A 27726-nucleotide genomic window follows, 5' to 3' on the forward strand; every position below is an offset into this window, starting at 1 on the left:
TCTCCAAGAACCTCTGTCCTCCAGTGCTCTGCGTAGGTCCTATAAATTTATAACTCTGGCCACCTTAATAGAGTCCATCCATCTAGCATGTGGTCTTCCTCTTTCTACATCCTTTCCTAGTATTATTTTTTTTCCCAGTGAGTCATGCCTTCTAATGATGTGACCAAAGTATGACAGCCTCAGCTTAGACATTTTGGCTTCCAAGGAGATTTCCAGCTTGATCTGGTCCAAGACCCATTTGTTTGTCTTTTTGGCTGTCCATGGTATCCTCAGCACTCTTCTCCAGCACCACATCTCAAATGAATGGATTTTCCTTCTGTCTGATTCCTTTATTGTCCAGCTCTCACATGGTACATGGTAATAGGGAATACAATGGTTTGCACGATTCTAACTTTCATGTTCAGTTGTATATCTTTACACTTTAGGATCTCTTCTAGTTCTTTCATAGCTGTCTTCCCCATTCCTAGTCTTCTTGTTTCTTGACTGAAGTCCCCATTCTGATCAATATTTGAGCCAAGGTAAAGGAACTCTTACTATTTCGATTTCCTTATTATTCCTTTGTCTAGGATCAATTTGTGTAGTCCCACCATGGTCATTTTTTTTCTTCCATTTAAGTTCAGCAGTAAGCCTACCTTCACTCTTTCTTCCTTGATCTTCCTTAGTAACTGTTCCAGGTCCATTATGCTTTCTGCTAATAGTATGGTGCTGTTTGCATTTCTTAGATTGTTGATATTCCTTCCTTCTATCGTCACTTCTCCCTCTTTGTGTCCAAGCCTACTCATCATGTAATATTTTCTGCACACAAGTTGGAACAGCTAGGGTGCAATGTTGCAGCCTTGCCTGACCCCTTTTTGCAATTGGGAACTATTCTGTTTCTCCATGTTCTGTTCTAACAGTACAGTACATTACAGATTGCTCATCAGGACTATCAGATATGTTGGCACTCCCATGTCTTTAAGAGCATTCCATAGCACTTCATGATATGTACAGTCAAAGCCTTTGCTATAGCCAATAAAACCCATGCTGTTTTTCTTTTAGAATTCCTAGGTGTACTCTATTAGCCATCATATGTTTGCAGTGTGGTCCTTAGTGGCTCTTCCTTTCCTGAACCCTGCTTGCATCTCTGGGCTTTCTCTCTCCATGTATAGTTGGAGTCTATGTTGCAGAATTATGTGCATAATTTTGCTTGTGTGGAAATTAATGGTATGGTTCTATAGTTGCTGCAGTCTTTTGTGTCTCCTTTTTTGTGGATGGGAAGGTATATTGATTGTATCCAATCTGTTGTCCATAATTTTGTTTTCCATATTTATTGACATATGTTGATTAGCACTGGAGTTGATTGTGTGTATGAATTGTAGCAGTTCGATTGGAATATCATCTATTCTGGGTGATTTAGGGGCTGAACAGACTGCCCCTAAGGTAACGCAAGAGGAGCTCCATGATGCTGCCTGCTGTGCGATGGGGTACATGGCGGAGTCAGGGCGTGCATCGTGCAGTCACTACACCCCCATGCCAGCCTTTGATGCCAGTCTGTACAGCCCCTTATTTTCGTATATCATAAATTTATTTATTTATTTTCATAAATCACAATCATAAATCATAAATAGGATCCATTTTTTGTTAGTTTGTTTTATGGATCTGTTACTTTCTTTCCAAATTTTTCAAGTATGGTGAAATTACCAGCAGACTATGAAGAATGTCTGGTTTCAGACCCAAACATACCCAGCCTCATGTATTTACTAATTTGAGTTATTGTTTCCCCATCCTGAAGTAATGCTCTACTAACTAGTTATTTGCACTGAAACAAAAGAATTATAGAGTTGGAAGGGACAGCAAGGGGCATCTAGTCCTGTCCCTCCTGTGCAGGAATACATAACTGAAGCATTCCTGAGAGATGGCTATCCAAACCTCTGTTTAAAGACCTTCAAAGAATGAGAGTCTACCATGTCCCAAGGAAGTCTATTCCGCCATCAAACAGTCCTAACAGTCAAGAAGTTGTTCCTAATGTTTAGGGGGAATCTTCTTGTCATCTGAAGATTCTTAGGGAACACTGGCATAAGAATATAGGATTGTGCTTCTTAGACATCTAATAATTTTGAAAAAGCAGCAACAGGCATAATATCCCTTGATGTCTAATATCCCTTGACATGAAGAGTGAGAACTTCAGCTACCTTACTTGTTGTGCAAGGACCCAGAAAACTAAAAAAACAACTCTTGTTAGTACAGTTGGCCTTTTTATACACTGATTTTTTTATACACAGATTCAAGCATACACGGTTTGAAAATGTTCAAAAAAAAGTATAAATTTCAAATATCAAACCTTGATTTTCCATTTTTTATAAGGGACACCATTTGCTATGTCATTATATTTAATGGGACTTGAACATCCATGGATTTTGTTATACATGGGGGATCTTGGAACCAAACCCCAGAGTATAACAAAGGTCCACTGTACTGTCTTGTGTTACAGTATAGTTAAAAAATTCTTTCCCATAGAATATTAAGTTCAAAATGTTTTAATAACTAGAAATGGGGTAAACAGGAAATGCAGTTGCCCATCATATTTGCTAAATCTGCTAAATTTGCTAAAAAACATATTGTGTTTTTCTCGCTGTAGAAGTACACTGTTTCTAATCTCTTCCTCTCACAGGAACTGCATTCCCTGAGTAAAGCAGGGAAGCAAGATGATTTGACACTAGTTGTTCTTTTGGGGGACTCTTGGGGCAACTACTGAGAAGCATTTGCCTGGAATAGAAGAATTAGGAAGGGGGAGCAGTCTGAAATCCAAATTATCAGTAGTCTGGCTCTCTAAATCAGCCCAAATCCTGTTGTTAGCTCTGACTGGAGAAGTCCAATTAATTCATTTGGATTTACTTATGTGTTGACTCACCATTCAGTAATAGAATCAGCAGGACTACTGCAGTTTGGACTAAGCGACAGGAGCCAAGCCACTGTATGCTAATAAGATAGTACTGTAGTCAAATATTGAAACTTTCAAATTTAGGAATATTAGTGGTGGTTCTATGTTTAAAGTGAGGTTTTGTTGTATCTCTTTTCACAAAAGAAAAGTGGTGCTGCCACAATTATACTGTATACAGAAAAGGATGTAAAGAAAAATATATAAATGAGACAGTTTGAAACCTACTGATAGTACAGCAAACACCAGGTACTCAGGAAAGTGGTGCTTTTATCACAAATGAACACCAAGTCTGTGATTGTATTGAGTGATACTAGTGCATGTAGAAAGTCTCTATGTCAGTCTCCCTGCTTAACTATCATGTATTTAGACATTAAGTTCAATAGTAACAAAAGAAGTGAATGGTGGCTACTTCTAAATAACTTTTTTCCCCCTTTAGGACCTACCACAATCAAGAAATGAACATTCCCTTCCAGCATCCCATGAAACATTTGTTCTGGATTACATAGGCTACCTATTCCATCAAATACCAGCATGTACAGACCAGGAGAGAAAGTGAAATGCCAGATGCGTATGCAAGGTTCCAGCGTAAGAAGTGTTGAAGTTGCTAGAGGAAGAGCAGGATATGGGTTTACTCTTTCTGGTCAAGCTCCCTGTATTCTTAGCTGTGTTTTAAAAGGAAGCCCTGCTGATTATGTGGGACTCAGAGCAGGAGATAAAATATTTGCAATAAATGAAATCAATGTGAAGAATGCATCCCATGAAGATGTGGTGAAGTTAATAGGCAAATGCTCTGGCGTTTTACACATGGTCATTGCTGAAGGGCTTGGCCACATGGACTCTTGTTCAAGTGATGAAGAAGTTGGGTTTTATGATGGAAAGGGTTGGCTTAAACCAAAGCTTGACTCAAAAGGAATGGGTATTAACAGAGCACAGAAGGTTGTTGAGGAAATGCAGTCTGGTGGGATTTTCAACATGATCTTTGAAAATTCTAACGTTTGTGCTGGTAATATACAGACCTCAACCAGAAAGCAAATGCCAGTGAATGAAATAGCTGCAGGTAAATTAGAAACACTACCTGAACGTGTAAATAATAACTCTAGTGATTTTTATAATGAGGAACTGCCCAAAACCTTGAATGATGGTGATTCACATTTTAGAACTGGATTGGAAAACCAGGAGTATTTTGGATTAGATGCAAGCATTTTAAATGTGGCCATGGTTGTAGGCTACCTAGGATCAATTGAACTTCCTTATTCAAGTTCAAATCTGGAATATGATAGTTTGCAAGCTATTCGTGGATGTATGCGACGTCTTCGGGCAGAACAAAAAATCCATTCGTTGGTAGTGATGAAGATTATGCATGACTGTATTCAACTCAGCAATAACAAATCTGGTGTGATAGCAGAGTATCCTGCAGAGAAGCTAGCATTTAGTGCTATGTGCCCTGATGATAGAAGATTTTTTGGGTTGGTTACTATGCAAACTATTGATGATGCAAGTTTGGCACAGGAAGAAGAAACTGTTTTGAGGACATCATGTCATGTGTTTATGGTGGATCCAGAACTATTTCAACATAAAATTCACCAAGGACTTGCACGGCGTTTTAGATTGGAATGTACAGCAGATCCAGACACAAATGGTTGTCTAGAATTTCCAATGTCATCACTACCTGTTCTTCAGTTTGTCTCTGTATTGTACAGGGATATGGGAGAATTCATAGAGGGAGTGCGAGCAAGAGCCTTTCTGGATGGAGATGCAGATGTTCATCAGAATAACAGTATGAGTAGTAATAGTGACAGTGGTATTGGCAATTTTAATCAAGAAGAGAAAAGCAGTAGAGTTTTGGTGGTTGATCTAGGAACTAGTTCAAATAAATATGTTCCTAGTAGTATACAGGACAACCCTGTAGGTAGAGGTCAGGCTGTTTCATCCTGGAATGTTGATCATGAACAAGAAGGAAACTCTGCATTAGAAGCAATGTTACAGAATAAATCTCAACAGCTAAGTAAATTCCTTGCTCCTTCAGCTCGCATTGAAGTTCCATTAGTTTCTTCCAAAAGCTCAGTTACACCATCCAAGAAGAATTCTGTGGACGCTTCCAATCAAAAATGGTTGCCAGTTCATGTATTAAGAGATTGGCAACATGGATGTATAAGTGACCAAGAGTCATACACAGATTCTACAGATGGCTGGTCGAGTGTTAACTGTGGAACTCTTCCCCCTCCAATGAGTAAGATTCCTGCTGACAGATACAGAGTTAATGGGAGCTTTGGTCAGCCTCATCTAATATCACAAAAGAATGAACTGTCTAAAAAAGGATTTCATATGCAAAACATGTTTGAATCTCACCGTGGTGGCAAAAAGGCCAGAGAAGATAAAAAGGTAAGAATGTTTATATAATATGTTTGTTAGAAAACATTTTGATATTGAAAAATGTATACATCTGATATTACAAAATCGGCAAGCTTTTCATATTTCCAGATTACTTCACTGGGCAAGACATTACAAGAAGCAGATGAGGAATGTTGGGAGAAAGTTGCCAGTAATTAAATAATGGTATTTATATGTTCAAAATCTTAAGGTGAAATGGAGGAAAGATTTGTAGGCATTTAAATTAGAGCAGTGATGGGCAGCTGCAGAGAGAGCAGGACCATTTTTCACCTTTATGTCATCCCAGGGGCCATGTTGATGTGCCAACATGACTGGAACTGATGTCCCATCACTTCCAGTTTCATTTCTGACCAATTTGTAAGTGGCTTGGCTCTTCAAGTTATGGGAGATTATGGGCGCTACACTGCTATGTTTTGTAACATTTTAAAACTGTGAAAAATAGCTATAGTTATGTACAGATGGGGGTGCAGAAGGCTTCAGGGGGGCACAAGGCCACAAAATGATGCCCAAATATCCCCATCCCTGCACTAGAGGTTGATATGATGGTTTGAGGTTGCATCTTTAGCATCCCTAAGCATTTGTAAAATATATTTTCTGGAAACTTTCTAGCCTATCATTTTGGTTCACAATTGTTCTTAAGCTATTAGTTGGGGTAACTGAGTGTATTACTTGATTCCTAATTGAACTATGACTACATTAGGTCATAACAATAAACTTAAACCATGGAAGCCCTTGTTTTTAGAGTATGAACAGTGTGCTCCTGCATGCTGCTGGAAAACAGGAGAAGTCCCAGCAGAGTGGAATAGGGCAAATGTTGTTCCTAACTCAAAAAGGAAAACAGAGGATCCAAACAATTATCATCTGGTTGGCTGCATCCACACTGCAGAAATAATCTGGTTTGACCCTGCTTTAAGTACCATGGCTCAATGCTATGGAATTGTGGGAATTGTAGTTTATTGTGGCACCAAAGCGGAGCTACAGTTCGGACAGTTCCATAGCATTGAGCCATGGCAGTTAAAGTGGGGTCAAATTGGATTATTTCTGCAGTGTGGATGCAACCATCAATACTAGGAAAGATTTTAGAGCAGATCATTAAACAGAGAATCTATAAGCATTTAGAAAGGAATGCCATAATCGCAAAAAAGTCTACTTGGATTTCTCAAAAAAAAAAAAAAAAAGTCATGCCAGATTAAGTCATGCCTCTTTTAAAAAATAAAATTATCACCTTGGTAGATCAAGGAGATGCTGTAGATATAGCTTATCTTGATTTCAGTAAGGCCTTTGAAAAGGTCCCCCATGGTATTCTTGCAAACAAGCTAGTAAAATGTGGGCTACACTATACAACTGTTAGGTGGATTTCTAATTACTGTAGTTGACTGGTGAAACCCAAAGGATGCTCAGCAATGGCTTCTCTTCATTAGAAATGACCAGTAGTGTGGCACAGGGTTCTGTCCTGGACCCAGTGCTATTCAAAATCTTTATGAATGTTTAGATGAAAGAATAGAGGGCATGCTCATCAAATTTGTGGATGACACCAAATTAGGAGGAATAGCAAATACCCCAGAGAAGAGGAACAAAATTCAAAATGACCTTAATAGGTTAGAAAGCTGGGCCAAAACTAACAAAAATGAATTTCAACAGGGAGAAATGTAAGGTGCTTCACTTAGGCAGAAAAAAGAACTGCATAAATATAGGATGGGGGACACCTGGCTTAACAAGACTACGTGTGAAATGGAGTTAGGAGTCCTTGTAGACCACAAGTTGAACATAAGTCAACAGTGGCAGAATTCAAAGATATAGCCATCTTAGTCTGTAGAATCAATATGTAGAGAGATTCAGTTTTAACGATGGTCATTAATGAACAAAGACATTGTGAACTGGCCATTGTGTATGTAAATGAAGACCAGTTTGACAATGGAAACTAGCCTGTAGGTGAAGAGAATAGATGAGTATAGGATGCTCTCCTGAGGATAGGATCAGATAGTGTTAAAATGTGTGTAGTTGATAAAGAAGCCATTATCCCTGCTCAATCTATTGCTGAGTCAACAATGTGATGTGGCAGCTAAAAAAGCTAATTCAGTTCTAGACTGCATCAATAGAAAGTGTTTAGATTAGTGGTCCCCAAACTTTTTTACGCTACAATTGCCTTTCCAATGACCTTAGCGTTCCCCCCTCCCCCCAGAAATATTTTTTGATGTTAGGTCTACTGTTCTATTGCACATTTAAAACAGCCAATCTCAGTCACTGCTTTCTTTGCACCAAGCAACTGAGCAGCTGACTGAGTAGTGACTGAGAAGCTGCTTGCTTGTGCCAGTCCTTCAGAAAAGACCAGCACAAGCTAGAGTCTTTTTAGTCACTGTTTGACTGGCTGCTCAGTTGCTGCTCTCTTTGCGCCCTGTCACCCTGGGAGCAGCAACTGAGCAGCTAGCTAAGCATTGACTGAGAAGCCTCTCACCTGTTCCAGCCCTGCAGTAAAGGCCACTGTGGACCAGAGGCCTCTTGGTTACTGTTCAGCCAGCTGCACAGTTCCTGATTGCCACTACTAGCGAAAGACACCAGTAAGGGAGTGAACTCACATGGACAGGCAAAGAGTGGGAGCACCACACAAAATGATTAGTGAGGCTGTGTGGTTGTTTTTTCAGGACCCTGAAAAGAAGTTTCATGCAATCCTCATCTCTACCATGCTCCTAAAGGCCACTGGTTCCCCTTGTCTTTCTTGCACACCAATACTAGGGACCTCCACCGCCACCCCTTTCCCCCTCTCCAACTCCCCTGGAACCTTCCACACACCCCAGGAGGGATATACCGCCTACTGAAATCACTGGTCTAGATCAAGGGAAGTATAGTGGAACCTCAGTATTTGTGGGGGAACCATTCTGGACCTCCCCATGGATACTGAAAACTGCAGGACCTCAAGTCCAATTGTTCCTGATAGAGGCATGTACACGTGACTGCACTGCCATAAGGTACAGCCCCCGTTATCACCAATGGCAACATTTGCATGTAGCTGTACCTCCATGCACTGGTAAGGCCCTGTTGTCCTGAAGTCCCATTGTCCCTAATGGTGGCACACCTATGTGCATGAGCCGCCACTGGGGACAGTGGGGGCTGTACCTAATGGAGGCACAGCCATTTGCATGTACCACCATTGGAGACAATAGGGGCTTGCTGTCCACGGATGCTTAAATCTCTGGATGGCAAGCCGGCAGATAACAAGGCCCGACTGTCATAATGCCACTCTATTCTGCTTTGGTCAGGCCTCACCTGGAATACTGTGTCCATTTCTGGGCACCACAATTGAAAAGGGATGTTGAAAAGCTGGAGCATGTCCAGAGGAGGGTGACCAAAATGGTGAGGAGTCTAGAAACCATGCCCTATGAGGAGAGACCTAGTGAGCTGGTTATGTTTAGCCTGGAGAAGAGAAGGTTAAGAGTTGATATGATAGCCCTTTTAAATATTTGAATTTTTTCTATTGAAAATGTGAAGTAGAAAGTCTATATTTTTCTGTCTTTTGGTTTCATACTGTCTTAGACACATGCAGTTGGGTTCGTAGAAGTAGAATTTCCTACCTCAGGTCTCCTGCAGTACATTGAAAAAGCTTCTGAGAAGGTCTGAAGACGTTACTGAATGGTTTGGGTACAAGAAACTGTGGGTTGGGGAGGGTTTCCCGAAAATCAGACAGAAGTATATCTTGTAAGTGTATTTTTAGTACACTGATCCACTGATTTTCTAGGATCCGTAATACACTTAGCTTGTTGTATTCAGAAGGGTCTACCAATTGTCTGTGTTCCTTGGGAGACCGCTTCAGGGGATCTTCTATTGGAGGAACAAGAAAGGCAAGTCTACCTCTGCCACTTTAGTTGCAGCTGCCTAAATCTGAATCCAACCCATTTTGTATTTCAGTGAGTTGGATCAGAGCTTTGGGAACAGACAACATAATTAGCTGGGACATGGATAACTTGTGATAGGCATTATAGAGGGATGGGTGTGCATGAAAACAAGACTGCTATTTTCAGCAGCTGTCACTTGTTCCTTAGAACACATAATTCAGTCCTCAGAGATTAATTCATAGCAACCCAATATTAGAGTTATTCTAAGTGCCTTCAGTTAAAAATAGAACAAAGCCTACAATTAAAAATGTTATATTAAATAGTACAGCTATAAACAAAATTCCAGCTGTTGCTAATTTTGCTTTATAAAGAACTTTATGTTAAAAGGAATAATCTTCAAAAAGAAAGTGAGTGGAGCTTTGGAAAATTGAAGACATTGTAATTATCCAAGAGAAGAAATGGATGTAGTATTGTGCACCTTTGTTAACATCACTCCTCTTGCATCTCAAGTAACTTTGAACACCAGCCATTTATAATAAAAACCAGCATGTATTTATGCATGTATGTATATATTTAAAGCATTTATATATTCCTGCCAGGGCCCTCAAGGGTGGATAAAAAGTAATAATTATTTTGAATGTCCTATAATAAAAATTATTTTAATTAATTTCGATTTCTTTTCTTTTTTAATATCTGTACTCAGTTTTCTTTCTAAGAAGAAATCAAAAAGAGTTAGCAGTAACAAAAAGTATAATTTGTAGTTGTTGTGTGCCTTCAAGTTGTTTCTGACTTACAGCAACCCTATCACAGGGTTTTCTTGGCAAGTTTCTTTGGAGGGGGTTTGCCATTGCCATCCTCTGAGGCTGAGAAAGTGTAACATGCCCAAGGTCACTCACTGGGTATTCATGGCCTGCACTATAAAAACAACAAACCAAAAACCATGAAAAATTATCCAAAAATATTGGTATACAATTTAAGTGCTAGTGAACATAATTTCAACTAAATACCTATGGGAACAATTTAAAAATGTATTCAGTTGCCCCTCCTAACTTGAAGATCTGGGATCCACGACTCTGAATACTCACAGAGGGGCGACCTACGTTATTTCCAATGGGGCATGCCCCCAGAGCACTTGCTTTGTGCGTACTTGCGGGCACCTGCCCCATTCAAGCCTATGGGGCTTGGATATGTGCGAGCCTCCATTTTCACGGAGTGGTCCAGAATGGATCCCCCATGAAAATGGAGGGCCAACTGTATACTTTGATACAGTTTGGTACTAATCAACACAACAATTCAAATCTGCTAAAGCCTTAAGAACCACAGAGGTGAGCTTTCTTTCATCACAGGCTCATTTGGCGAGGACACAGGAGAGAACCTTCTCAATGGCTGCTCCAACTCTCTGAAATTCCTTTCTTCTGAAGGCTAGGATGGCACTTCCCTTCTCTCCTTTTACTTGCAGGCAAAGATCTTTTTGTTTAAGCAGACTTTTAATGTGTAATTGCTCTCAGGGAGGCCTCTTATGGGGGGATGTTTAATGTGATTGTTTTTAATTGACTTTATATTTTTATTGTTAGGTTTGATTCTTTTTCTTTTTTGAACTGCTTTAGTTCCCACACTGGGAGAAAGACAACATATACGTGTAATTATAATTAAGTAATGAATAATAAGCAATGCATGCCTTCTATGCATCCAGTTCATTTATAAAGAGGTTGAACAATACCAGGTCTTAAACAGAACCCTGAGTACTCACCTCTATCCTAAGCTCCACCGAGCAAGTGACTGAGGAATCAATTGGTTAGAGTGCAAGAGCTGCTGGGTAGTTAATCTAGGCCAGGTCAGTCACAGGTTATCCAGCAAGATGAAGGGAGAGACAAGAGGGTAGTCATCAGCCAGGCCAGAAGTCTTTACAGCAACTTAGTAGTCCAGATAAACAAAGCCAGCAAAGAGCAAAATAGAATCATAAGTCACAGCTGGCCCAAGGTCAAGAAAACTTGCCTGTTCTAGGAACAAGAAATATAGGTGAGTTTGCAAAGAATAAAAATCAATGTATTTGTCTGTAATTTCCACTCTGGGCCACCAAGAGATGTTCAAGGTTGCAATGGTCTATGTGGACTTCAGTCCACAGCAGGGAGATCAAATGCATATTTCTCTAGCTTGACATAGAGCTGGTGCTCCTACAATCATTGGAGAATGGCTGTGTAGGCATTGTGAGCTTCCTAGTTATGAGAATATATCAAAAAGGCATCTAACTAAATGATGCTAAACTGATCGAGGTAATTTCAGAAAATGTCATTCATTGGAAAATGGCAAGGGAATTGCATACCCCAGAGGGCATGATGGTAATGAGCATGAAGGAAGCTGTGCAACAATTAAAGTAATGGCACATGCACCGTGGCGCACACACTGCCCTGATCTGCAAGCACACACACCATTGTTTGCAATGGGCGCGAGCATACGTGGATTTCCCCTTACACAGGGGATCCGAAACGGATCCCCGTGTAAGTGAAGGGCCTGCTGTATATTCATAGTATCCTAACGGATCTAGAAGAGCCATATCAAGTACATTTCTATACCACTTACCAGTGCACTTCAGCACTCTCTAAATGGTTTACAATGTGTAAGGTAATTGCCCCCAACAACTGTGTACTCATTTTAGCGACTTTGAAAGGATGCCAGGCTGGGTCGACCCTGAGCCCCTGCCTGGTATTGAACTCACAACCTTGTGGTTTGTGAGTGAGTGGCTGCTGTACAGGCATTTAACCACTGTGCCACCAGGAATACCATCTTCCCTTCATCACTTCATCCACTGAGGCCTAGTTTAGTGCTAGACTTTAGCATTACATAGCCGCTCCAACCAGATCCAGGATCAGTGACATGGGATACTTGTTTCATATGGTGATGTGATTGATGGCTCTGTAATTGTTGCACAGATGAAGCTGCAGTGCAGGAGTCCCCCCCCCCCAGGATATCCCACAGTGTTGTGAGTTCTGGCTCTGATAGGGGAGAGGCAGTCTGTTGGAATGGGACCCACAGTGACTATGTTGATTTCATAGTCATATGTTCAGTGTAGGCCTGGGATGACCCATTTCCTAGTAGTGTGGGGAATCCCCTTTTTGCAGGAGAATTCTTAGCAAAATGGCCAGAAGTGCCACAGAAGAGGTCTGCCTGCCTCCAACACTCTTTCTCTTCCAATGGAAGCCAAGGTCAAGCCCCAGCCAACTGCATGAGCTCCACTGTTGCGTTGGGCACCAGTGGTGCTTGTCTTATTAATGAGGATGCAGGGACACTGAAGGTAAGTGCAGCCCTAGACTCCAGTGCTTGACAAGCCTGGCAGTGAATTTCCAGCATCCCGTTCATCCACAAGCATTGCTCAGTCAACTTCTGCAAGAATGCAAGGCCAGCTCATTCATGACATCATCAGCCAAATTTTCTCTATATTGGTCCTCAGTACTGCACCATTCCAGACTAAGGCCTGAACCAATTGCCAGAAAGCAGTAGTATAAGTGGCAACAGATTCCTTCTCTTGGCAGAAGTGATGGATGTGTCAGCTCGCAGTTTTGGTTTGCATGGTGTCCTCCCACACCCTTCCTATTTCCCTCAGAAAGTCAGCAAGGTTGGCCAGGAGAGACTTCACTGGAGTAGAATGGGGGTGACCCATTTTGCAACTGGACCAGTAAGCAGGCTGATTATGAATACTTTTGTCTGGTCAGTAGCAAAGTCTTCAGGACTGAGCTGAAGGCAGCTGACAACGAGCCAAAAAAAAAAAACTGGAACTCGTCTGGGGAGCCATCAAATTTCTCTGGTGGAGACACAAGGAACTTGCATTAGGAGATTCCAGTGGAGGTGGTACCTCCTGCTGGTTATGCTGTGCCTGCAGATTGACTACAACTGTGATGAAGAGTTGATTTACTTGCTTAGCTGGAACCTTGTTCTATTGGAGCGATGTTTCCTTGCTGCCAGCATTGGGTTGCTTGCAGTCTGTCTATTCTCCAGTCAGCAAGTGACCCAGGAATCAGGTGGTTGGAGTGCAAGAGCTGTCAAGTAGTTTATGCAGTCCTGGTCAGTCACAGACAGACTATCCAGCAAAATGAAGGGAGAAACAAGAAGGTAGTCATCCACTGCACCAAAAGATTTTAAAGCAATTTAGTAATCCAGATAAAGCTAGGAAGGAGTAAAATAGAGTCGTCAATTGTAGCCCAAGGTCCAAGGTCAAGAAAACATCTTAACACCAAAGAGTACTGCCAGAGTGGTTGCAAGCAACAACAACACAAGGGAGCTGCTGGGACATTTATAGGATGCTGTGTCAACACACCAGATGCTTAATGAATCAGTGTCTCCTGTTTAACAGCCTCTAGGATCAGCATAGTCTCTCCTTATCTTTTTGACAATCTTCAAAGGGCGGTAGCATGTTCTCAGCATCTGCTGCCTCCTGCTGAGGAGTACTACTTGCGCACACACACTGCCTCAGCTCTCAGTTCCTTGAACTCAAAGTTCTAGCATCAGGAGCTGTAAATTCCTGGATATCTGACTCCTCTGTGTCTAGATCAGTGGTTCTCAACCTTCCTAATGCTGTGGCCTTTTAATACAGTTCCTCATGTTGTGGTGATCCCCAATCATAAAATTATTAATATAATAATATAATAATATATGTTTTCCGATGGTCTTAGGCGACCCTTGTGTTCAACCCCAAAGTTGTTCCAACCTACAAGTTGAGAACCGCTAGCCTAGATCTTCTGTCTCAGAGCGTGTTCTGACAACCTGTTTCTAGGATGAAGAGGAAACATGGTGAGCATTCTTTTAGTTCAGTCTATCAACCATTTAAAAATCCAATGATCTCAAGCTATCTGATTTGCAGAACTGGCAATTCACCCTCCCCCACAAGTCCATTGGCAACAACTGTTTCATTCTTTCCAGGTAACTCATCAGGGATGAGCGGCTGATGGCTTGTGAGCTGGCACTGGTCCATGAACCATGAGTTAAGAGTAGCACTAGTCTGGTCCACACTTTATCAGGTATTCTGTAAGAATATCTTGGGTTACCTTGTCAAAAGTCTGAGTTGCTAGGATAATTTGTTTATGACTGATTTCTCTGAAATCCATTACAACTATTTGTGGCTTCCCCTACAGTGGAAGAACAATCCTTTCCATCCCAGTCTAGCGATTGTCTTCACTCCATCTAAATATAAGACTAAGCTTCTGATGTGTTTGTTTCATCCGTAGTGCAAGTTTTCCTTTTTCTCATGCTTATTTATTCCAAAGAAATCTATTGTTGTCTATTTCCCCTTTCCCTACCTCCATCTTCTCTTCCCCTTTGCACCTTTTGGAGGTTCTCTCCCCTCTTTGGTGCTGGGAATGATCAGAGGAAAGAAGCAGCCAAAGCATGTTGGGAGATTCTGTGTTTAAAAATTGTGCTCTTCCAGGTGTCATTTTTGTTGTTGTTGTTAAATATATGAGAAGTATATCCTATTTTGTTTACATTATTACAAATATTCCAATAAAATAATTCCCACATAAAGTTTTCCATGTGTTTGAATATAATATTCAAACCAAATGTGCTAAACCAATAGTATTTAGAGCACTGAGCATTTTCCTGGAAAATTTTTCAGTTCCACTTTTCTCAGAAAACCCACATTACTAACTTCCAAGCTTTGAGAAAATGTAATCATGAATTAAGGAATTCAGTTGCTTTTGCTTGTAGCATAGATGCCTAGCAAACAACAACTGTTGAAATTCTTTCTTCAATCCAACCATTAAAAGTAGAGGAGCCTTCTTCTGTTGTCAGTCTGGCAACCCTAGGTAAAAGGGTTTTTTTAAAAAGTAAATATACATGCATAATATTTATGTAGCTGACATTGGGTGGTGCACAGTTCAGAGATGTTTATATTGATACTTGAAAGTATTTTCCTTTTTTTAAAAAAAAATCCACTGTAGTGTCTGGTTAGACAGATATATCCAGTTGTTTTAACATTGTGCTTTGTTAAAGTCAGTTATAGTTTTGCTGAATATTGGATTGGCCCAAGAGAAAAGCTGTGAGAGGTTGATTTAAAGAAAAAAAACTCAAAATTCTGGTGGGGCTTATTAACACTTTTTGTCATATCCTGGGCTTATCCACAGAAGGGGAAAACCTGACTCCTCCTCCAAATCTTGCACAATCAGGACACACAACGCTTGACATTTCCCCAAAATCTGGTATGATCAGGATGCACAATATACATCCCTATCTGCACCAAACTGAGCACATACCCTCTTAACTCAGGTTTTAAAAACTTGTGCTTTTTTCTGGTGTTTGCTGCAGTGTAGAATTGCATTGGATTGGAGATGGGGTGGCAGGACAGATCACTCCAAGGCCTCCACCAGCTTTTGCTGTTACTGCCTTTCCCACATCAGCTCCCACAATCAGGATAGATCACTGCCTGCCAAGCACTGCTATTTACCAATGTCGGGCCAGTTGCCTACCCAAGAACAGTGCTGAGGAGGGAAAACCTGGTTCTGCACCCAGAATGAAATTTACAGAAAGGTTTTGCCTTCCTGTGTATCTCCATACTCTTGAGGCTAGAACAAGGTGCCAAGGCACCTAACGTGGGAAAAATATTTCTTTAAATGTTGTTCTGGGCGTGGAACTGATCCAGACATTGGTAAGTCATGGTGCCTGCCAAGCATAGATCTGGACTGGCGGTGGGAACTAACTGAAGAAAAGCAGCAGTGGAAGACCCCAGCAACATATATAAACAACTACTGAGGATAAAAGAGGTGTGGGGTGACTCCAATATTGGTGTGGAGCAGAACAGATGTGGAGTCCATTCTGAGTCCCTCCCCTCCCCGAATGTAAATAACATCTGACCTTATGTGGTAGAATTACCCACTTATGAGTTCCCAGTTAAAACTAGCAATCCGCCATCACATTTTAAACCAGAATGAGTTTATACTACCACTAGGGCAGTGGTTCTCAAACCTCTTAACCTTGTGATCCCCTGAACATCGCACCCCCCACTCGATGTGTATGAACAAAAAAAGTTGTTTGTTTAGTGTGCATATTTTGTTCACATGCTTTTATGTATTCATATTTTAATATTGTGTAAGGAATTAACATTGTTCAAATGGGAACAGATTTAATTAAATAAATTCAGTACTTAATACATGCACAAATCTTAGACATTTAAATACCATGAGTGTAAATTTGACACATAATGTCTTTCACACAGCCACATTCACATACAGCAGTGCTCACAAATATGTACACTCTTGATCATGCTCTTTTTTTAACTCATGCACATTTACCTTCTGACAGTCACACAGAAACATTCTGTTTCTTATGTGTATTTGAGTATAGACATATGTGAGTAGAAAAGATGAAGAGTCTGTGTGAAAGAGAGAGTTTCTGTGAGGGACTGTGAATTGCTGTATATATTCATGTATAAGTCTAGAAATATAGGCCAAAAAATTGACCCAAAAACCTGAGTCGACTTATCCACAGGTCAATGTAAATGCTGTATATTAGCTCTCATTTAAAAGAAAGAACTATCCCCTGGTGAAAGGCAAGAGTATAATATATCCTGGAAGTACCAATCCCCTCTACTGTCACCCATCCAACCTTAAGAGTAAGCACAAAGAGCTATGTCTGCTAGAATTTTGTAAGTTCGTTGACATTGTTTTGCTTTGCTTCATCTTTTAGATCCTTTGCTATATGCTCCTAAGTTTTACCCTTAACTTATCCATGGGTCATATCAAAAGCCATAATTTTGGCCCTGAAACCTGCCCTCGACTTATACATGAGGTCGGCTTATAGTTGAGTATATACAGTAATGTATCTGAGGGAGAAAGAGTCAGAAAAAGCATTACTGAGAGTGTGTGAGAGAGAAAGGCACTCATGCATCAAGGAAGGTACCAATGGTATATGAGATAATTAATATTTGTGTGACTGTGAGAGAAAGAGAGTTAGAATATGTATGTGTGCGAGAGAAATAGCAAGTGAGAGATTCTGAGAATGTGTGTGAATCACGCTGTGAGGGAGGGAGGGAGAGCATGGCTAGAGTATGTGTGTGTAAGAACTAGCTAAGAAAGTTGTGGGGGAGAAAGCAAGCAAGAAAAAGCATGCAGCTGAGGATGTGTATGTGTGCATGTGAGTGAGAGAGGTTTGTGTGTGTCAAATAATGAGAACTCCTGGAGAACAGGAGAAGTCCCAGCAGACTGGAAGAGGGCAAACGTCCCCATCTTCAAAAAGGGAAAAAAAGAGGATTCTAACCATTATCGTCCAGTTAGTCTGACATTTATACCAGGAAAGATTCTAGAGCCGATCATTAAACAGAGAGTCTGTGAACATCTAGAAAGCAATGCCATAATCACAAAAAGTCAACATGGGGGTTAGAGAAAGAAGTCATACCAGACAAACCTGATCTCTTTTTTTGATAAAATTACCAGCTTGTTAGATGAAGGGAATGCTGTGGATATAATATATCTTGATTTCAGTAAGGCCTTTGACAAAGTTCCCCATGATATTGTTGCAAACAAGCTTGTAAAATGTGGGTTAGACAAGGCAACTGTTACATGAATTTGTAATTGGTTGACCTGCCGAAGCCAAAGGGTGCTCAACAATGGCTCTTTTTCATCCTTGGGAGAAGTGACCAGTGAGGTCCCACAGGGCTCTGTACTGGGGCAGTATTATTCAACGTCTTTATCAATGACTTGGAGGACAAAATTGGGTGCATACTTATCAAATTTGCAGATGACACCAAACTAGGGGGAGTAGCTAGTACTCCAGAGGACAGGATCAAAATTCAAAATGACCTGAGTAGACTAGAAAGCTGGGCCAAAGCTAACAAAATGAAATTCAGCATGGAGAAAAGTAAGGTACTGTACTTAGGGCGGAAAAATGAAATGCACAGATATAGGATGGGCAACAACTGGCTGAATGAAACTACATGTGAAAGGGATCTAGGAGTACAAGTAGACCACAAGTTGAACATGAGTCAACAGTGCGACGCAGCAGCTAAAAAGGCCAATGCAATTTTAGACTGCATCAATAAAAGTATAGTGTCTAGATCAAGGGAAGTAATTGTGCCACTCTATTCTGGTCTAGTCAAGCCCCACCTGGAATATTGTGTCCAGTTCTGGGCACCACAATTTAAAGAGGATGTGGAGAAACTGGAGCATGTCCAAAGGAGAGAGACTAAAATGGTGAAGGATCTGGAAGCCATGCCCTATGAGGAACAACTTAAGGAGCTGGGGATGTTTAGCCTGGAGAAGAGAAGGTTAGGAGGTGATATGATAGCCCTGTTTAAATATTTGAAGGGATGTCATATTGGGGAGGGAACATGCTTGTTTTCTCCTGCTCCAGAGTCTAGGACCCAGAACAATGGATGCAAACTACAGCAAAAGAGATTCCACCTCAACATTAGGAAGAACTTCCTGACAGTAAGGTCTGTCCGGCAGTGGAACACACTCCCTTGGAGTGTAGTGGAATCTCCCTCCTTGGAAGTCTTTAAACAGAGGCTGGATGGCAATCTGTCGGGTATGCTTTGATTTGGATTTCCTGCATGGCAGAGGGTTGGACTGGATGGCCCTCACGGTCTCTTCCAACTCTATTCTATGATTCTATAAAGGAATGCTGTATACCACCTTTTGAGGCTGAAAATTTCCTCTAAGAGAAGTAAATCAGCGGGCCAGAGAATTAGTGTGAACAAACCCTTGCTAGTGAGCATGTGAAAGAAAAAGAAAACTGCTTTGAACAAACAAACAAACTGGTTTAAACTAAAGTCCTTGGTTTTTCTGCTTTTTAAAACTGTTTTCCTCCCAACCTTAGAAGCTGTTACCTAGATAAACTGCATTGTAGTGCAATAATTTTTAAGCATTTTTGGCAAGCAAATTGTTGATTTTTCCTTTTAATGAAGATGAGGACCACAACTGTTTTACTATTGCTTATACAGCATTCACTGGGGTTAGGACTGAATGACCCTTGTGAATGTGGAAAAACTGCAAATAAAACAGGAATCTCCCAGTCCTCCAGTGCAACTCTGTGGTCAATATCTGCCAGAATTTGATCATAGAATCATGCTGGAGGACATACAAATTCCGAGAGAAGTGTTTTCGCTAGGAACTTCTAGGTTATCCAGTATAACTCTATGGTCAACTTCTGGCAGAGTTGCTCTGGAGGCCCTAGAGATTCCTAGAGAGAAGATATTAATCAAAACTGCAAGTAATCAAATCTGCAAAAGTCAAAGCCACAATGTGGAGGGCCAACTGTATATCTGTTTTGGTTTCTGGGCCATTTGCTAGTTTCCTTTTTATTCTGTTTCTTTTTTGCATGCTGAGTAATTTGGGCCCAAAGCAGGCAGGCCAAATGATGCAGTTTCCCACTATGTTCATGGCATAGTGCAGGGGTAGGCAACCCTTTTGAGCCGGGGGCCGGGTTGCTGTCCCTCAGACAACTGGGGGGCCGAAGCCAAAAAATAAATAATTAAATAATTTTTTAAAAAATTAAATATATAAATAAACCAGGACAAATGTAGGATAAAATTTTCAAATGGAAGACACTTTTTTTAAAAAAATGGAGGACACACGAAAAAATTTGCTGTTTTTTTTTAAATGTTAATATAAATGAATGTTTCTGAGGTTTCTATAGACAATTGCCCCCCAAAGGCCCCGGCGGCAATCGGCGGCAGGACTGGGCTGGGGCTGGTCCCAAGGCCTCGCCGGGCCGCATCCGGCCCGCGGGCCGCAGGTTGCCTACCCCTGGCATAGTGTTTAGATTACATGTACCCCATACATGGCAGGAAACTGCACTGATGCTGCGTCTTTCCAAAATAGCCAGGCCAAAAAGAGTGCGAAGAATCTGCTCCTTCTGCAGTGGTGGTCTGAACTGGGGCCAGGTGCGTGCAGTTGCCATGGCCCCGATACGAGTGGTGCCAGAGTGGTCCCACTGCAGTCCTTTTGGCCTGTGTTTCGAGCATGAATGACAGAATTTGCTTGACTACAATATATTTTGTTGATTAAATTTTTTAAAATGGGTCCCTTTGTCCCCTTTGGAGATCCCTTTAGGAGATTCCCTTTGGAGAGCTAGGCTGTAAAATAAATAATATGTGGTACTATTTTAAGTTGCTGTTCAATAGAATGTTATGAAATCTTTTTTGAAACTATATATTGTACAAAGATAACAGACATAGATTTTGATTTTTAAAAAATAAACACAAATTAAGCATTTACGTCATGTTTTTATTTAGTGGACAAAGTTTGGAGCTACATCTGGATTGGGACAATTTACCCTGCGTTCTACTCGAAGATCATTTGGAAGGCAGAAGAGATTCAGCATTACTCGTTCACTTGATGATCTTGAGGTAATGTTATGACACTGAACTATTTATTTTTTTCAGTGAAGAAGTGTGAATGGGCAATTATGACCTAAATTATTTTTATGCTTAATCTGTAGGAGTTAGAGAAAATAGATATTTTATTGCCTGAAAACAAACATAAATGTATTACTTTTAAATGGGTGCACTGTACTTTTAATTGGCTGCACTGTACTTTTGTGTACATGCACTGTACATCATTGCACTGATTCAGCCAAGGATTTCCTCCGCCCCTTCTCGGATACGCCCATTCTCCCACACTGCCCCCTATATTTGGAATCTTCTTCCCATGAATTTGCGGACCACCACCTCTCCAGACTACTTTAAATCTAAATTAAAAACTATGCTATTCAGGGAAGCGTTCCAAGTTTCATTTTTATTTTTGTCCATATTATTTGTATTAATTTATAATTTTACAGTATTGTGTTAACCTTGTTATAGTAATATTTTATTAATTTATAATTATTATAATCTTGTTTGTGGTTTTTGATTGTGCGCCGTTGGCAGGCTTTTGTTTTTATTTTGGATTGTTTTTCTCCTTTGTAAAGCGCTATGTAAAGCCTACGGTGCTATATAAATAATAATAATAATAATAATAATAATAATAATAATAATAATTGGATGCATTGTTAGATATATCTGGTGTTGTTTCTTTTATTAAACATGGCTACCTCTGAATTATGTGCTACAAAATTTGCCTTCACATCTTTTGATATATGCAGTATGGGATGCTAATCTGTGAGATTCAAATTAAGATTCTTTTAAATTACAAAGATATATAAAAATACAGAACAATTCCTAATAGTGATTTTGGACCTTGGATAGCTCCACCTTCTGATCAGTTCAGGTATATATAGATTTATAGATATATATAGATAGATATACCTAGGTTGCAAACTGTCTCCCCAATCCCAATCCCAATTTACTGTTTAAAAATAATTTTCCCCAGTGCTGTTTTAAGTTTCAACATACAGTATCTTTTTTTTAAAAGAAACAGGAAGTGACCAGCTGAGGAGGTAGAATTATGTTTAAGTGGCAAATCACATCAGTTTCTTTGGGTGGAATTTGCCAGGGGAGGAGGGCAAAAGTGGGGGCCATGGCCTGCACTGGGAACCCCATACAATCCATGTGCCACAGTTTGCTCACCTCTGAAATAAATATATAGATTTTTTGTGGGTAAGTAGTCCAGTACAGTCTTCACAGGTGACCGTCAGCCAGCATGTAACTTGAAAAGTGTGATTTTCAAAATGTTTCAGGCTTCCGAAAGAAGGAACAGGCATTTTCTTGGATGGCACATATGAGCAATTGTTATTGCTCATAGTTTGATGGATCCCAGAGACAGAGTTTTAGACATTTTTTCGCTGTGTGTTGGCATTTGACTCCTATATGACATAGCAGAAGTACTTCATAGCTTAGTGAGTAAAATAAGTGGGTGTGGTATTGAAATTTATGAGAATCCTGTTCTACCAGGAAAAAGAATCCTGTAAAGATATTCAAAGGAACAAGGATAGACAAGTAGGATGGAGCAAATAACATAATAGGCTTGCATGTGATTATAATCTTGTAGGAACATGCAGCTACATGCTGAGAAACAGAGAAAATGGCAACAAGCGTTATACAGTGCTGTCTGAAAATAAGGACTTTGAAAGCCATTCGATAAACTTGCTATATGCATTTCGCATTGAATCCATGGCTACTAACATGCTATCGCTATAGATGGTTCATTGTTATGCAGATTGTCACAGCAGCAATTTAAAGCCCTTGGTATCAGTTGCTGTTTCTTTTATGAGCAAATTAGTTTTAATCTGGGTGGGTCACCACTGGGAAGAAAGAAGAGACACTTCAATTTCATTTATTTTACTGGTCAGAAGATGAAAATATGTATATATAAAATGAGAGAGATCCCTTAGACATGGATAAAACATGCAACACCAGTCAGGTAAGTATATCTTGGTATTTCTAAGCAAGTATAGAAATCGGGAAAGTGGTTTGAAGAGCAGAAATATTGCTTATGAGAAAGTCTACATTACTTCTTAGAAAATTTGCATTTTCTCTAGTGTACTAGAGATTCCTCTATTTATTATATTTTTTAGAATGATAAAGACTGATAATATTTTAGTTTTTTTATTGAGTTAGTTGGCAGTAAGTTGGTTTTCCCACAGATGCTTTTAGTATACAGTATTATACTGTATCCTACTAGGTTTGTGTTTTTAAGAGTAATTTCATACATTAAAAGACTGATTAATGTGCCCTTTTACATTTTCTGATATAATTTGTCTGTTACATGTTTGTTTGTTATAGGCTTATTAGTGCTTCAGCTAACTGCTAACAATTCCCTTTATGAGTCAAATAAAATCAGAGACTTCAGAGTTTGTTTGCACTGATGTTTTCAAAATACTGTATCAGAGTAGTAAGATATGGAAGCAGTTTTAAAGTCAGTTTTTAAAAAACAGCTTGGTCATAGACATACTGATTTTCACCCAATCAAAAGAAAAAAAATGTTTAGAAATGTATAGCTGTTTCTTAGTAATATACTTATTTTCATTAATAAGGAAAGCCAGAAAGTGAAGCAGATTTGCTAATAGGAAAACAAGCATTTTATTAACTATGGCTGAGTTTACTTACAGAATAGTCTCTAGTGTATTAAATGGTAGTTCTATGTAAACATGTATAGGATTGCCCTGCACCATTTGCAGTAACATAATAAAACATTTTGCCTCAGTTCTGTCAACATTCAGATGTTTTGATAGTGTTTTGTAACTCTTTGTTTGAAATAGATCTTCAAGAAGAACTCATAGCTTTAAGAGGATTGTTATTAGCACTGTGGTCTGATTACTTAGATTTTAATCAATGTATTTTTTCATTAGTCAACAGTTAAATGTGTGTATTTGTAAAACAGTCTATTTTCTCAACATATTAACAAGTGAAAATATATGAAACAGGATCTACCCCTCTACATCTGCTGAATTCCACTGCTTCTCCCACTAGAATTGGGACTATTCTTTCACTGTTGTCTCCATAGTACCATAAAACAGCTCCTGAGAGTTTCCCAGAGCTTTTCCATTTCCACTAAGCAGAAGCAGCCGATTCCACAGTTGTACATTGCTCAGTCCTGACCTTGGTGTTACACATATAGCTATATGAAAAGACACCACTATCTGTTCTTTCTCGCCACTGAGCTGGTATGAGCTCAGATATACTGGCACTGTAAATGAAGGTTCCTTTCCAAGGTGTCATAGCTAAGACTTTTCTTGCTGGAGCAAACCCATGGTTGCTTGCTGGAACCGCCCAGTGGTTTATATAATATAATCCTGTTCTCAAAAGTGGACAGCCATTACTTTCAAGAATTGCACATCCAGTTGTGTTTAGGGATGTAAGGAAAATTCCAGATTTTCTGTATTAAGCTCCATCCAAAAAATTATGACGTTAAAAAAGGTGGACTTTTTTGATAAAAAATTCATTTGTGCAAAATACATTACTGTACACAGAGAACATTGTATTTACACTAAACCCACTGTTTTCTGCACAAAATGTTGTTTTCAGGAAATGAAATTTTCACCAAGAAAATCCCAAAATGCAAAAAATAATTGAAGTATTCATGAAATGTCTTCATAGAATCATAGAATTGGAAGAGACCACAAGGGCCATCCAGTCTAACCCCCTGCTGTGCAGGAACTCACAATCAAAGCATGCCTGACAGATGGCCATCCAGCCTCTGTTTAAAGGTCTTCAAAGAAGGAGACTCCACCACACTCCGAGGGAGTGTGTTTCACTGTTGAACAGCTCTTGCTGTCAGGAAGTTCTTTCTAATGTTTTGGTGGAATCACTTTTCCTGTAATTTGAATTCATTGCATCGGGTCCTCTTCTCTTGAGCAGCAAAAAACAAGCTTGCTCCAGCCTCACTATGACACTCCTTCAAATACTTAAACTTCAAATATGATCTTGTAATAAACTTCAAATTTTGCAGGTAAGAACAAAATATGCAAAGATGTATATCTCTGACTGTGGGTCCCCAAGCAACTGGCATTTCTCTTCTGTTCTTAGGCAAGCCTTGTCCATGGCATCCTTTCCCAGAAATATATATATATTCCGCCTTTTCCTTGTGGAATCAAGGCGGATTACAAGCAAAGGTAACATAAAATAACAGATACAAAACACAAAATAACCCCCCTGTCAATTAAATAGCAGCAAAACATAATAACAATAAATTAATTATGCAAAAAAGTCAAAAATACATGATAAAGAATGCAAAATACAAAAATTCAAAATACATGGCATAACATAATAATTCATAGCATAATAATAACATAGCAGATAATCTAAGTGACAATCTCCAACTCTCCCCTGGCAGCAAAACAACAATCAGTTATCAATTGCACACTGCAGATGTGTCCAGCGTGTGATACCAGTTGGGGTGATGGGATATCAGGATGTACAGTGCTCCCTCGGGTTACGAAATTAATTCGTTCCGCCGCGACGTTCGTAGCCCGATGCATTTCGCAAGCCGAAAAGGGCTTTCCGTTAGCGCTGGCAAGCCGCGCGTTTGAATTTCGCGCCGAAAAAAAATTCGTAACCCAAAAAAACCTTCGTATCCCGGAACAGTTTTTTCCAATGGAACTTTTTCGTATCCCGGAAATTTCGTAACGCGATCAATTCGTATCCCGGGGTACCACTGTATCTGTGAATCATAACTGCATGGCTGCTGTGCCGAGAACAGGAGGAGGAGGAGGAGATTCAAACACAAAGGAGGAAAATTGGTGGGAAGAGAAAAGAGGAGAAGAAATGTATCACCATGTCTAAACAAAGAAATTCTGGTAAAGATTCTTCTTGAAGTGGTAGTGGGATGAAGAGAGAGGACCACAGACAAGCCAAAGTACAGAGGGTTGAAAACTAAAAAGAGAAATACTATATATTCTACTAGAAGACATAATTGGTAGTCAAGTAAAGAAACAAATTCATTTTATATCTTGTCAATGGAGGCAGAAATTAGGTGGGGAGGGTCACTTTTTTTAGCAGTAAATCCATTGATCAAACTATGTACAAATTCTTTGAAGATTTTGAAATTAAACTTTGTTTATAATTTAAATGGTATTGAAAACCTCTGTTAGCAGTTGATCCTTTCTAATTATACAGAGCGAAGCCCTATTTGGTTTAGCTTACTGTGGTTTGGGCTTCATCCCTAGTAAATGGACTTAGAATTGTAGGCTGACAAACTATACATTTCTGCCCAGGAGTATGTTCTAGTGAGTACAGTGCGTCCTTTCGTTATGCAGGGGATCCATTCGCCCCCCCCCCCCCCGCGTAAGGGATATACCGTGTATGCTGGAGCCCCATTGAAAACAATGGGGCTCATGCCTGTGGTGTGGCATGGTGTGGTATGCGTGCTGCAGATGCATACCCCATTACCTCTTCCAGAACGTGGCTTTCAGCATAAGCTGAAAGCTGCATATGACATGCTCCTGTATGATGTAGGCACACTGTACATTAGATTTTTCTTCTAGCAAAATGAGTAAATACATTTGTTAAATGGATAATGCAAATGTTTTGCTTCAGTGTATCTTGCCTATCTCTGCTGTATGGAAACATGGAGGGCCTTCTCAGTTGTGGCACCCTGATGGTAGAATATGCTCCCTTAAGAGGCCCTAGTCAGGCCTATGTGGATTTCATTTCATAGAATCTTAAAATCGTAGAGTTGTCCTCTGTGGTACTGGGTACCCTTCAAATTTAGTGTCATCTGCAAATTTGATAAGGATGCTGCCTACCTATTCCTTCATCCAAATAATTGATAAAGATGTTCATTAGCACTGGACTCAAGAGAGAAACCTGTGACACCCTACTGGCCCCTTCTTTCCATGATGAAGAGAAGCTATTGGAGAGCACCCTTTGGATTTGGTCAGTCCACCAATTAAAAATTCATCACATTTTTCATTTTTTTTATTTCATTTCATTTTTTCCTGATTTTATTAGCTTGTTTGCAAGGATATCATGGGGACTTTGTCAGGATATTGTATATCTTGATTTCAGTAAGGCCTTTGACAAAGTTCCCCATGACATTCTTGCGAACAAGCTTGTAAAATGTCGGCTAGACAAGGCAACTGTTACATGGATTTGTAATTGTTTGACTGGCCGAACCAAAAGGGTGCTTAACAATGGCTCCTTTTCATCCTGAAGAGAAGTGACCAGTGGGGTCCCACAGGGCTCTGTCCTGGGGCCAGTGTTATTCAACATCTTTATCAATGACTTGGGTGACAGAATTGGGTGCATACTTATCAAATTTGCAGATGACACCAAATTAGGAGGAATAGCTAATACTCCAGAGGACAGGATCAAAATTCAAAATGACCTGAATAGACTAGAAAGCTGGGCCACTGCTAACAAAATGAACTTCAACAGGGAGAAATGTAAGGTACTGTACTTAGGGCGGAAAAATGAAATGCACAGATATAGGATGGGGGACACCTGGCTTAAGGAGACAACATGTGAAAGGTATCTAGGAGTCCAAGTAGACCACAAGTTGAACGTGCGGCAGCTAACAAGGCCAATGCGATTTTAGGCTGCATCAACAGAAATATAGTGTCTAGATCAAGGGAAGTAATAGTGCCACTCTATTCTGCTCTGGTCAGGCCCCACCTGGAATATTGTGTCCAGTTCTGGGCACCACAATTTAAAGAGGATGTGAAGAAACTAGAGCATGTCCAAAGGAGGGCGACTAACATGGTGAAGGGTCTGGAAACCATGCCCTATGAGGAACGACTTAGGAAGCTAGGGATGTTTAGCCTGGAGAAGAGAAGGTTAAGAGGTGATATGATAGCTCTGTTTAAATATTTGAAGGGATGTCATATTGAGGAGGGAGCAAGCTTGTTTTCTGCTGCTCCAGAGAACAGAACCCGGAGCAATGGATGCAAGCTGCAGGAAAAGAGATTCCACCTCAATATTAGGAAGAACTTCCTGACAGTAAGGGCTGTTCGACAGTGGAACACACTCCCTCGGAGTGTAATGGAGTCTCTTTCTTTGGAGGTCTTTAAGCAGTCTTTAAGCTGGATGGCCATCTGTCAGGGATGCTTTGATTGAGATTTCCTGCATGGCAGGGGGTTGGACTGGATGGCCCTTGTGGTCTCTTCCAACTCTACGATTCTATGATTCTATGATTCTATTCCTCTCATCTACTAAGTTTGTGATTCTTTCAAAAAAAGATATAAGATTAGTCTGGCATGGCTTGTTGTTGAGAAACACGTGCTGACTTT

General features: G+C 40.1%; 1 protein-coding gene across 3 annotated transcripts in view; it reads left to right on the forward strand.

Moving 5' to 3' along the window:
* RGS12 (regulator of G protein signaling 12) overlaps nucleotides 1-27726 on the forward strand; it is an 87434-nt gene that overhangs the window by 2689 nt on the left and 57019 nt on the right. For 2 of the 3 annotated variants that reach the window (XM_042467659.1, XM_042467660.1), the window contains exons 2-3: nucleotides 3357-5302; nucleotides 20357-20470. In XM_042467659.1, coding sequence (XP_042323593.1) covers nucleotides 3452-5302; nucleotides 20357-20470 — 1965 coding nt within the window. In that variant the 5' untranslated portion in view covers nucleotides 3357-3451. Of the gene's footprint in view, nucleotides 1-3356; nucleotides 5303-20356; nucleotides 20471-22353; nucleotides 22422-27726 lie in introns of those variants that run through there. The other variant, XM_042467662.1, reaches the window with a different exon arrangement.

The sequence above is a fragment of the Sceloporus undulatus genome, chromosome 5 (assembly GCF_019175285.1).
Source record: "Sceloporus undulatus isolate JIND9_A2432 ecotype Alabama chromosome 5, SceUnd_v1.1, whole genome shotgun sequence".
In the NCBI taxonomy this organism is placed as follows: domain Eukaryota; kingdom Metazoa; phylum Chordata; class Lepidosauria; order Squamata; family Phrynosomatidae; genus Sceloporus; species Sceloporus undulatus.